General features: G+C 38.0%; 1 protein-coding gene across 3 annotated transcripts in view; it reads right to left on the reverse strand.

Annotated features, from left to right (window-relative positions):
- dyrk1b (dual-specificity tyrosine-(Y)-phosphorylation regulated kinase 1B) overlaps positions 1 to 13247 on the reverse strand; it is a 37558-nt gene that overhangs the window by 15944 nt on the left and 8367 nt on the right. The window contains exon 1 of one of the 3 annotated variants that reach the window (XM_056761922.1): positions 284 to 2479. The exons of 1 other annotated variant lie outside the window; for it this stretch is intronic. In XM_056761922.1, coding sequence (XP_056617900.1) covers positions 284 to 425 — 142 coding nt within the window. In that variant the 5' untranslated portion in view covers positions 426 to 2479. Of the gene's footprint in view, positions 1 to 283; positions 2480 to 13247 lie in introns of those variants that run through there. One more of the 3 variants, XM_056761923.1, reaches the window with a different exon arrangement.

A 13247-nucleotide genomic window follows, 5' to 3' on the forward strand; every position in this document is an offset into this window, starting at 1 on the left:
AACATCAAAAACAGACTGCATTTGAGCCACAATTATATATAATGGTAAATATATTTTACCATAACTAGGTGTGAATTTACACTATAGACTTTAATTGACTGAATGCCAAAACGTTTACTTCATATCAGATTATCAATTATATAAAATGCAACGAACATAAATGGCAGAAACTTACATCCCATGTAGTCTATTAACATACATGCATGTACAGGTCAAGTGATCTTGCGCAGTGCACATACTATCCAGATGTGCACTTGTTATGGATGCGAAAAGAGATACTAACTTCTTGCTGGCTTTCGTAGCAGGTGTGACTGGGGTAAGTAGCGGTTCTGATCTGGGCTGCCAATCCAGGATTCGGTCGGCAAGTTTGCGACCATTCTGTTAGAAGGCTGCGGCTTCTCCTCCACGGACGAAGTGATCACCATCTGAAATGCTTATGCGTTGGCCCGTGATATCCAAAGAATGACTAATAAAGTTTGCTGGGAATCCCAAAAAGTACTTTTGAAAAAGTTGCTGACATCAAGTATCGAATTATCCTCATGTGCTTATAACTTCAGTAAATAATCCAGTAGGGTACCATCCAACAGTAACTAAACTCAAGTTTGAACCATAAAGGCAAGTTATGAAGTTTAGGACTTTGAACACAAAAATATCTTTCAATTACATGTGAAATCCTGAAGTGACCGACAGAGGAAACTGATGAACGAAAAAGGCACCATTTAGTTATTTCAAACAGCGTTTCATATCTGTCCTTGCTATTCCCTTTATTACTATGAGATTCTAAGGCAATGGATTGGGTTTCAGGCAACAATGCTCACTTTGGGCATAAAAATATACATATTCAAACTATGTCTCATATATTTTATAGAGCTATATATATACTCTGCAACACACACACATATATATAGATATTTATATTTCTCTGTTTATATGGGGAAGAGCTTATTTGGTTACTAAACTTTGCTGTACTTGTACTGTATCTAGACTCATTGTCATGTGATACTGAGGGGGTTCCATCTGTTAAAATATCAATAATTGTTCACACGAGTGGGATATGTCTGAGATCTTTGCTGAGACAGGACCCCCCCACTTTAATTTTCCAATCCAGATAATTCACCAGCTGACAAGGAACCCAGAGCTAAACCTGGAAGTGTTGGTGGCCTTAAAGTTGGGGGTGGGGGGTCTCAATTTTCAACACCATTTACCCCATCACTCTCGCTAAAAATAGCCAGTGTTTCTTATATTCTGTCTAGGTATCTTGCAGCGACTTAAACTAGTCAAAAAAGGCAGCTGTGTCTGGCATCTGTGGCTGCGGTGCCACTTCTTTTCAGTAATAATATTCTGTCTTAATCCTGATATGCAAAGAATTAAAAAGCTATCAGTGACTTCCTGGTGGGAAAAAAAACAAAGCAACTCTTCCCCATTAAGTGAATCTGGCAAAGTCCGCAGGTGTCTACAGACAAGCTTATTCGCTGGCAAGACAAAAACAGGGAAGGAGGGAGGCAGGAGCTCAAAACACGGGTGACAACAACATACAGCTTATGATAAATGTTTCGTGTGCTTGCAGGATCAAAACAAACACGTGTATGCACAAACAACGACGACCAGTCAAAGTGCTAAAGTGCAAGTTATACAGGCACAAAATATACAACTACTGTGAGAAGGATAAAAACTTGTCGATTTCACTATACGTTTTTAAAATACACCGTGGTTTCGACTATAGAGCGCAGATGTCAAACGAATAAACAAAACAAGGAGCCTGCGCTTTACACGCACAGCCTCTTCAGTTCGGTAAAAGAGGCTTTGGTTAACGTTATATGAATGTGTTGCCACTCCGAATGGAAAAACAAAACGAAAAAAAATATCCAAGCAAGTTCCAGAAATACCAACGACTCCTTTTCTGATCAAGCAGTGACAATTCAAAAGTTGGGATTATAACTGTCGGTGATCACGCTGTCGTCCATCCGCGCGCTGTCAAGTCCACTCAAACAACAGGGACCGTTTTTTCCGCGATAGACGACGTTCAACTTTCTGCCGTTTGTACAAACCGGATTCAGTCAGCCACCAAGTGTCTTCGTGCAAGACTTCAACCGCTAAAACAATCTGACATTACTTGCGTCCACAGCTGTCACCGCAATCGCAATTCCGTTCAGTTTAGTGGGGTTTCCGCGTACACTTTCACATATGCATCTGCCTCCGTATCTGTCGCTGTTCGATTTCAACCCGCAGCCGTGACGTTCATTTTGTTTAAAAGCGTCTCCTTGTATTTTCAGCTCGGTTAATGTTTCCCACAGTAAAGTAGTTTTCTTTTTTAGCCAGTCTCATTTCATACTCGCTGCTCGCCCGTTATTACTCCTTGTTGTCTAGCCTCTCTGGCCAGCACTGGATCCACACCCTGCAATGAGGATTGTTCCATCAGCAATTCAAGTGAAGGGGGGGATGTATGAGAGCCACTCTGTGGAGGAGCTCGCTTGACGCAGTTCCCCACGCTTCAATGTTTAAACACCAAAAGCAGAAGGCTGGCACGAGAACCCTGAAACACGTTTCAAATGAGTGACGCATGACTATTTGCTTATTTACACAGATTTCATCAGATCACACAAAGCTTCACCACATAACACATCCACGAGCAGTTAAAAGACCCAGCATCCCCCTTTCCTGCTTAGTAGCGCCAAGCCGCTTCTCTCCATTTATAGTAACTCTGCAGATATAGATATTCACATAGCGCACATATATTTAGACTGCTGAAATCATTAAAAGCAATGTCTGACACTTGAGACAATTGCGTTGGTTTTAAGGCAGTAAAACAATGGGTAAGCACACAAAGTTTTAATTGAGTTGCTTAATGCAAACCGTAGTTTATTTTACAATGCACTGGACACAGTACATTCACAGACAGATACGTCAAGGTCGGCAATAAAGGGAAATAAAAAAACTTGCCTCATGAAAATGTTTTAAAATGAACAATTCACAACCAGACTTCTATGGTCATAATTTAAAAAAACAGTTCAATTTTTTTAAATGGCAAGGCATTATTGCGTGCGTGATACAGCCTTAATTTTTCAGTGCCCTTTTAAGTTTTGTCAAACTTTTCTGTGCTAAAGCGCGCACACACGGCGATGTTTCTTTCCATAGAACTGCTGCTCCTCTTGTCCCTCCCTCCCTTCCTGCTAACGCGCGTTCATGGGCGCTACATTCTCCACCCCCCGTGTGCGCGTTCGTAGGGTCTGTTGCTATCCGACGCCATGGCAGCTTCCTCACGATTGGTCAGAAGTGTTCCCAGTGGCTGTTTGAATTGGTCAGCTTGGTATGTGGGCGGAGAACAGACGAGAGACTGCCCTTTCCCCTAGCTCCTCGTTGTCTCCAAAATACGCCGCGGAAACAGGATGACGTGCCCGCGGAAATAACATAAGATTTCAGGTAGATTGATACGGAGGGGGAGGAGGGAGAGACAACAGAGAAAAGTTGAGAGCTGGGAATTGTCATCGCGCCCTAAACGGAGGCTGAGAAGTGTTGCGCTGAGGCAAACTTAAGGAGATCTTTCATGTTTAAATGAACGCCCGCGTTGCTAAAGTTTAACGAATAAACTCAAACAAACATTTATTAACGAGACAAAGCAATAATAATTCACCAATTGACCCTATATTAAACGGAAAAAAACACAAAATTCATATACATATAAGAGAGCGCATTTTTACTAATGGGCTACTTTAAATCTAATATATAAAATTCCCAGTTTATGAAAAGGAAGACGTTACACACAATATGTGTCCTCTGTCAGAAAAGGCTCTGCTGACAAATTGCATAACAAATTAATCAGATTTTAAAGCGACACCAAAAATAATTTTACTTATTCAGTTTGGTTATATAAAGTTTAAAAAAGAACCCTGCATAGAGTTTACTTTATTTACACTTTTAGTTTGGTGGCATCTCTATAGAAAATGGGTTTACGAGGAAAATAAGGGCAAATTTAAGTTTGATTAAAACATGTCAATAATATATTCTGTTTTAAACGGTTAAATTGGTCAGGAAGCCGTTTTAAAAACCCTGGTGAATGATGGTTCATAATTCTGCTCTGTTCTCCCCTAAAAAAATTGTAAGGGGAGGGGGTCGATGGGGGTGCAAAACGAGGTTAACCATGGCGTCATTCATCCTGCATGACTCCACAGATGCCCGTTTATATGCATCTTTTAACATCTCTTGCTGAGAGACAAGGATCGATAAGACCGCTTTCAGTGAGTGATATACAAACGTTTAATATTTTTTTAATTGTGAAAAGCAATTCCTGAAATAACAGATAACCCCGCCCAATTTGGAATCTTATGTGGAACTATTTTATCTAGATTTTCGTGCAGACTATCTTCACTAGTCCAAAGAGCAAAGGTCTTAAAAGTGTAAACCAGATAGATACCATTAACGCATTAAATAACAAACAACCTTCCCTAAACATTATCTAAAAAACAATATAATGATTAATTGTGATTTACTGATACACCAGATTAATGGTAAAATAATTTTGGAAGAAACTATAAATCCTATTAAAATGAACAAACTATAAAAATACCGAGATGTGAGAAAAATTCCCGTTTAATATTTTATTGTTAAATAACCATTAAAACAGTCAATTTAAAATAAAAAAGAATTCAACTCCATTCTCTTCACAGCAGCGCGCGCCCCTGTGACAGCTGCGGCAGCCCTCCTCATGTCACATTATTATATTATTTAGTTTGTAAATCGTAAAGATACAGATAAATGTCTACGTGTATAAGTGAGCTGGTTCTTGTGAGGAAATGTGACTCGGTTCCAATAAATCACCTTTGCAAAGCTTCCAGACACCCGAGATTAAAAACGCAAGGCGAAGATTCCGGGACTCACGTGCCTTGCAGCAAAATTCCACCCGGCAACTACACATTGTACCATGGTAACAGCCCTGCCATTGGTCCCGGGTGCGTTTTGAAATGACCAATGGGAGGGCCGGCAGCGGGTGATGCGTGTTGCTAGGTAAACATGATGCAGTGGGAAGATACGGTAGTCGAACTTCACTGAAGAAGCTAGCGAGCGCAAAAGGAACGGAGGGGTAACACAGCAGCGAATTACAATTACACTGCGGGGAGATTGCCGGGGTTGTGTTTCAGCTCTGCTCGCGCCGGAGATGGTTTTTTTCTCCATTTTAAACTGTGCATTACATAGTTACATTTGTCTGTTTGAACACATGCAAGTTAAATAAGGCAACAAATATGGGTTTGCTGGAAGCACAGATAAGGACGGCCTGCTGACCAAAACAAATCATTAACTCTTCAGTGCTTTATTTTCAACCTCCTTATCGATAGGCAGAATGGCCAGATATACATAATTGGCAAGCCGCCTGTCCGCCAACAGTGACATGTTTACAACTAAGGAAAGCTACAGGGTGATGTTTGACCTCTCAGTCCCTAAATATTTAAAATAGACACAAAGTGTGTGCTTTCTTTGGACCACATCTATTCCTTATATCCAAGAGCTGTATAACAAAACATGTCAATTATGGAATGGACATTTAAAACAGGGGGAAAAACATCTGAAGTGCCCTGTGCCATGACAAAGTTGCATTTAAGAGAAAACTAGTCTCCACATTTTATTCACAAGTTAATGTCTATATTCACGTTAGCAGTAAAATATGTGCATTTAAACGTTTCAAATTAATCAACAAGAAATCCTGGTTTAGGAGAGACTGATGCCACTGTATAGCATGCAAAGAACCACATGTTTCAAAACAAAACATTCTACCTTGTTACACTTCAATTACATGTGACAAAAATGGCCCAATGTTGCTACTGCCATGGAAGTTCTGCCAAGAAACCAAAGAGGGGTTCAAGTTTACCATTGCAGAAGTTTGAGGTTTCATCCATAAATAGGTTGCATGAGGTGCCATGCTTGGATAAGACATGAACAGGAAAGCTGTCCAACACTTAGAACCAGCTGGTACCATGGTGCAAGCATGTCAAAAACACTGCCACTGCTGTCACATTTTTAGTCTTGCCTTGTTTTAAAGGATTTGACGTTCATAAAACTTTTTTTTTCATAAATATCAACAGAGCATCAATATGCCAAATGTATGTTTCCACATATAACACAAATTTTAGAAACCTTTCTAAAAAACAAATAATGCACATAAAAATAAAAATTGTATTCACAGTACAGCAAGCAGATGTCATAATATATCTAACGTATAAAACAATTAATGTAAAAATAAGAAATGCATTCACAGTAAAGCAATTGGATGTCATAATATTGCGAATTCATGTAAAAATAAATGTATTTAAGTACAGTAATGGAATATAATAATAAAGATCACAGTAAATTTAACATAGCCTAAATGTTCTGGTAATAATACACACGATCAGGAAGATAGATAGCTCAACAGTATCTGTTCACACGTGTCAATGCACTTACACCTGACCCTTTCGTAGATGCAGGAGAATCCCCACTGCTAATCCCTGATGAGCCTTCGCCCACCCTGCCCTCCCTTCCGCGACCTTTCACCTGAAAACCACAAATCTAATAGTTACATAGACAGTCAATGAGAGAAGCAGCGAGGGCGCTGTCGCCCGGGTCACACCAGTGTCACTTTCTATGCTCAATTAATCTACAATTATTTATTCTGTGTACAAGTATACTGCTTTATTGAATGGGTTTGGGTCCTCTACATGCTATGCCATAGGCAACAACAGAGGGATTAGATCTTATTTTCTTTCTTAAGGGTTCATGAAGAGTTTATAAGTCATGGGTTCTTTCAGCAGGTGTCAATGGCCTTGAGGTGATACCAATATAGCAGCAAGATGTGGCCAGTACATAATTTTACTTTTGAAAATAAAATACAAAATAAACATTCCCTTATGTTACATATAACATGATATAATTCCTGGAACAGGGATTAAAAGAAAAATCCGTACATAGGGTTGTGATAGTTACTGGTGATGCCTCCTTTGCTGCCACTAGTGGTCAAACGAAGTCACTGCATAAAACATTTGTGTTGGAGACTGCCTTACCTAATAAGCACTTTGTGAATCAAGTATGATTTTTCAACCTCTATCTTCCTTTTAATTATGTATAATTGCTCATAGCATAGTGTCATAGGCTGATATGGCTATTTATAAGTTTTTCAAATAGGTCTTTGTTTCACAAAGTCATTCTGGAAATAGGTGCTCGGCTAAAAACTCCCTTTGTATTTGATGTTTTTTTGAGAACATGTTTAGAACAACAACATAGTCAAACATGATATTTAGAAAGAGCACCTGTATCTGTACCTCCCAAGAATTTGTAAACAATCTAATAGGATCTGAAACAACATTTAAGTTAAAGTGTGCGTCGTGAACACAGACAATTATATTAAGTATATTTAAGTTAGTTTTATGTATATATGATATATATGTATTATAACTATTTAAACTACCGTTCTAGTATTATGGTAGATATTTAGTGTCTAATTATGCAGTAACCACCACCAGTTTACAAAACCAACTACACCAGCTCAGTACTCCACATAAAAGTTCATAAACACATGATCTAATAGCTGGACATGAATAAACTAAGGCCCCCGTATTTGCCTAGGGACAAACCCATTTAACGAAATCAATCTAAAACATGGGTCAATATATTTCCCCATTATAAGGCATGAATGTTATATGTAATATATTTAAGAGGAAACTTTCCAAGAAAATATAAAAATCCATTCTCTCTCACTGCTTGTCCTACGTCCTCAGTCAATTGTTTTAAAAATGTTAAACAAACTTGAGGGATGCAAACGTGATTAATAAATCAAACTGATGATTCTTTTATATTGGCATCTCCTTATATGCTACATCCTTGTGTTGTGCTACACTCAGCAACAGAATACACAATAAACAACTCAAATTCAAGTCTTAAGTAATTTTTAAGATTTATTGCTTTCCAACAACATCTTAATAACTTTTAGAGACAATCTCGTCCTCTTTGGACAAACCTGTTAATGTCAGTCACATAAATAAACAGAACAACATTGCATATTAATTGTAAGTTACCACCTCGCAGAAAATGGTAAAGTGGTAAATAAACTCTTAAGGCAATACAACACGTGCATAAATGTCAAACATCTATAAAGAGCGTCTTAACATGAACAGTGTGCAGTGACATTACCGTTAAAAATTCAGCGGGGAAAACGGTCAGAAGCTGTATTTTTATCTCTTCTCATGTCCCCAGTACCTGCATATGCAATAATAGTTTTTATTTTGATGAGTGAGGCATTTATATAGCGTCTTCTCATGCTTGACAGGATCAACTTGTCAAAAAACGAGTTGGACCTATGACGTAGTATTTCTGTGCTCAATACACTTCCCAAAGCGTTTGTATAGGTTTCAGAAAGTTTAAAAAAAAAATTAAAATCTGAAAGAGCACGCCCACACATTAACAAGCTGGAGCAAGAGAGAGAGAGAGAGCACTGCATTAGCAAAGTTCAGTGTTTGTTTGTTCACTGCATTTCGGTGAGGAATGTTATATAAACGGTGGATATAATGCTGGATTTGTAGATTGTTTGAAACCGATAGATGGAGCGATCCCAGCGCTTAAAGATGCCGGACATGAACCACATGAGGTAAGTGAAACTGAGTCATATGTAGGGATGGGTATCGTTAAAGTTTGAACGGTATTACTACTTTTATCGATACCACTTATTGATCCGGTACTTTAACGGTACTCTTATCGTACTTTTTTTTATGAAAGGCAAAGCTAAAGCTGGACTTGTTTTCACTATTTAAAACATTCTTTACTGACCCAAAATATCTTAAGGCAGGTAAAAGATGACTAATACCAGCCTATTATTCATAGAGAATTAAAATAAAATGCATGTGGGCCTAAGTTTTTTTGTGTTTTTTGTTGTTGTTTAATAATAACCATAATTGGACCAGATGCTGGAGTGGATTGGTTCACTGTAACTGCAGCTTTACATTCACATAATGTAGTTAACTCTGTTTGGGCTTAAAAGTTATACAGGTTTGGAACCTCTTGCAAAGTACACACACAAAAAAAGTTTATGTATTTCATCAATACAAATAAATTTTTAGGTAAGCTCTGCTTTATAATTTCCTAAGCATAATTTGTTATTATTCATTCATTTTAAATGCAGTACTGTTAAAGTTTTTTTAATGTTTAAGATTTAATTAGGCTACTGCAAAAAGAAATACTCTAAGGATTTATATGTAGGGTATTTTTTAATGTGATGTGCGTTTATTCAATTATTACATACTAATTTAAAGAAACCTTAAGTAATGTTTATGTCGGTGTTATTTAGGAAGACTGCTAGGCTAGTATACGTACCTGAGGACGTGGATGATGAACTAGTAGCTAGGCAGTCGAAAAAATTTCTCTGTCTGCCCATGATGCACTTTTGAAAGATGTTTTGCCAGATTGCGTGTTTCCCCGCTCTTCCAAGCAAAAATCTTGTTGCACTTGTTGCAACGAGCATTGTCTGCATCCACTCAAGTGAAATGTAACCATACTTTAGACCGTTTTATTCTCTCTGCCATCGTCACTCTATTAAGCGCGAGCTCTCGTGTTGTGTGCGCGCGTGCTCTGTGTAGTGTGGGACAGACGGATATTTTGCGTGCGGGATTGCGAATAACGGAAAATGCAGGTAAATCTTTAATATTATCGCAAATTAGAAAAGGTTGGTCAGTTAAAATATGTTAGGTAACGTTTAGTTAGCAATAATAAATAGGAAATGTTTTTCTTAATTTCTCCAGTACCGACAGCAGTACCGTTAACATTAGAGCTTATCGATACTTTGGTCATTCATAATTTAGCCCCGGGACCGATTAAGTTCCGGGTTTCGGTTATCATCCCTAGTCATATGCCTGTGTTTTGCCCCTAATATGCCCCCAAGCACGCATGGAGGATGTCGTATGTTTTCGGAAATAATCGTACAGCTGTATCTGTTTTGTATAAATGTGATCAAACTACTCTAGGGACATTTGAAGGGTACGATACTATTCTGTAAGTACTATTAACATGAGATATGTAGAAACTGTATCAGTTACAGCCACTTTAACTTATTTAATTTACTAAAACAAGCTCTTGTTTTAATTGAAAAAGTTCATCATCTTAAACTTGCTTTTGAACTCTTTCACCAAAAGTAACTTTCCCATCATCTGTAATAGCCTTAATAGACATTGCCTGAGTTACGTGGGTGCAAAAGAATGTCTACGAAAAGCCAAACAACGTTTTGTTTGATGTTTTCACCCTAATATCCTGCATCTCTTGAAAATATGTCATATAACAGAAGTAAAACTGGTTAGCATATTATGTTTAATGTTGACTTAAAATATAATTTACAAGCCTTGATCTTTTGATAACATTCATTTATTAAAGGGATAGTTTGCCCAAAAATGAAAATACTGTCATCACTTACTCACACTCTCGTCATTTCAAACCTATATAACTTTCTTTCTTCCGCAGAACACATTTTTTTATGAATGTTGGTAACTAAAAAGCGACGTTACCTATTCACTTCTATTGTACGGACACAAAACCAACGAAAGTAAATGGGTACCGCCGCTGTTCACAACATTCATAAGTTAAATTCTTCTAAATATCTTCTTTTGTGTTCTGCAGAGGAAACACAGTCATACAGCTTTGAAATGACAAGAGGGTGAATAAAAAATGACAGTATTTTCATTTTTGGGTGAACTTTCCCTTTGAATCTTATGCTGAAAAAGTTTCAAAGGGTCGAGTTCAAACTTTTTAATCGACACAGGGATTTTCAGTGTAATTCTTCTGAAAACACATATTCCATAAGACTTACAAATTACCTCTACTGTACCCCAACCCCTTTTGGACATGAAGCCAAGTATATACCCTTAGAATTTGTACTGTCTATACAGCAATTTTTAGAGTATGTTTGCACAATGAAAAAAAGAAAGTCTTTCCTTAACGTTTTTAAAAGTTTCACGTCGACTGCGGTTTTTAAAAAGGTTTCACGTATACACATGACAGTATTATCAAAAATGATCTGCATTTAAATGCATCCTTGTTTTAAGCTAAAAGCGCTTTTTATATACTATGTCGGCTTGCCGAGTGCATGTGTGTTTAGAGTTTATGTATATAAATACTATGTCTCTGCTGGTTGTAGTGGTGCAGTAAATATATGCATATACGCATGTTTATGACGTCATAGTTTTTGGAAGACGCCGCCACCAATTTAACACAGAGACGATAATGCTATAGTTTTAAAAAAACTTGCACTTTGAGACCGATTTTAAAACGTTTGAGTTTCTGTCCCCAAAAACGCTGTTCCTTTGCAAATGAACAGCCAAAACGCATAAAGTTTTCAGTTTTTACTTGAAAACTGTCTCGTGTACACGGCCTCTTAGACCCTCAGTCCACATGGACACCTAATGGCCCTACTGCCACCTCTCCTCTTCTCCCTACTGTCCCATTCCTCCTATACTTCACATACGATGTGATTAAGCTTCTGTTAAGCCAGGCATAATCTCTAGAAGCTCTGGCTATTTAATTCTTGCTGTGCCAGCTTAGAGCAGTCATGGAGCCTGGCATTGGGGTGTGCGCAGGCAGGCACTTTGGCTGTCACGGTTAGTGCATGAAGCAGTCTCGCACTCCCACAGTGACAACACGGCCTTTTACATGGACACATGCAGTCTATTAACCATGGGCTTTGAAATCGAAAGCAAGCTTTCAACATGCTGCATGATGCATGCATGTGTACAGACAAACCGCCAGACAGGCCAGTTTGCCAATGAATGAATTTGGTTCAATCATTTTGACAACTTTAATCCAAGTCACTTGACTTTGGGGGACAATTTATGCACTAGGCGGTTTCCTGCACAAGGATTAATTTAAACCAGGACTAGGCCTTTGTTAATTGAGGATATTTAAGTCATTTATAAATATATACTTTACAAAAAAACATTACTGTGTGCCTCTTGAGACAAGACAACCGCATTGATACATTTTAAGATATGTCAGTTCAATTCAAGTTAGTCTGGGACTAGGCCTAAACCCCATCCGGGAAATCGCCCAGAAAGCTTTACAGGGCTCCAGACTACAGCTAAATTTTGCGACCAGTTTTTCGAGACAGTTGTTATTCTAGTTGTTATTTCATGTGGAAAGACGAGTAGAACGCAAGCCCGTCATCAGAGTAGGCTGTGTGTGATAATCAACTGCGCAGGTCACTCTTGCGTCACTGATGTTTCCCGATGCCACGCACAATCCAGGTAGTCATTGACAAGTTAACACACACACAATGTGCGCACATTACTACGAGTCGCTGTTTGCTGTGACGGATTTTTTGAGCCCCAGGACAAATATATATTGATATACAAGACGTTCAAAACGAAACTAACCACGGTTAAGGAAACATCATTTATCTCTTGATTACTTGAGACAGCACTGGATCATTTCAATTCGTTCACAGCAAGAACGAACGACAGGCGAATGCTCTTGTTAAGTTTTATTTGACGTTATATTTACATGTGTTGTGTGAACATGAGGAAAAGTGTGCTTAATACACAATAAAGTCATTGTAAGAACGTAACAACACAAGACCTTTCCTTTTGATTTAATGGGTTATACTGTTAACAACTAAATATATACTTTTTGACAAAATTTTGACTAAAAATTCTCTCTATTTAACATTGATCAATAACAAAGCTTCTCTGCTTCTCTTAGACTCTGCCTCTTTTTAAATAAGCAGAACCAAATCTGCGTACATCAAGTAACTTATTTGTCAGTTTCAGCAATATAGTTATTTTGGGGAATATAATTGAATAATTCCATTGCAGGCTGATTTAAGGTGTGCCCCAAAATTGTTGCTTGTGCTCCTAAAAATTTCAATCAGGGGCTACAGTGCTCCAAGTCGCAAAATTTAGTCTGGAGCCCTGGTTTATCTATTCTTAACCGATACAGATGCATACTATCTATAGCTCGGCCAGCTGTAGGACTAGGATTATCAAATGTCCATTGTTTTCTAGCACTTTCAGAGTTTCTGAATCAATGTAGCAAATGTACCTGCAAAACCTTCTTTGATTTAACATTTCTCTCCTGACGTCTAAGCAACCCCAGAGGACATTACATTAGCAGAAAACTTATAAAATCTGTCATTGTATATTCACCCTCATGTCATACCACCAGTATACAACAATTTTTCTGTAGAAAGCAAACAAAGCTATTTTGAGAAATGTCTTGGTAGTTTTGTGTCCATTCAATGTAAATCAATGAGG

Source organism: Triplophysa dalaica, chromosome 12, assembly GCF_015846415.1.
Source record: "Triplophysa dalaica isolate WHDGS20190420 chromosome 12, ASM1584641v1, whole genome shotgun sequence".
Taxonomy (NCBI): domain Eukaryota; kingdom Metazoa; phylum Chordata; class Actinopteri; order Cypriniformes; family Nemacheilidae; genus Triplophysa; species Triplophysa dalaica.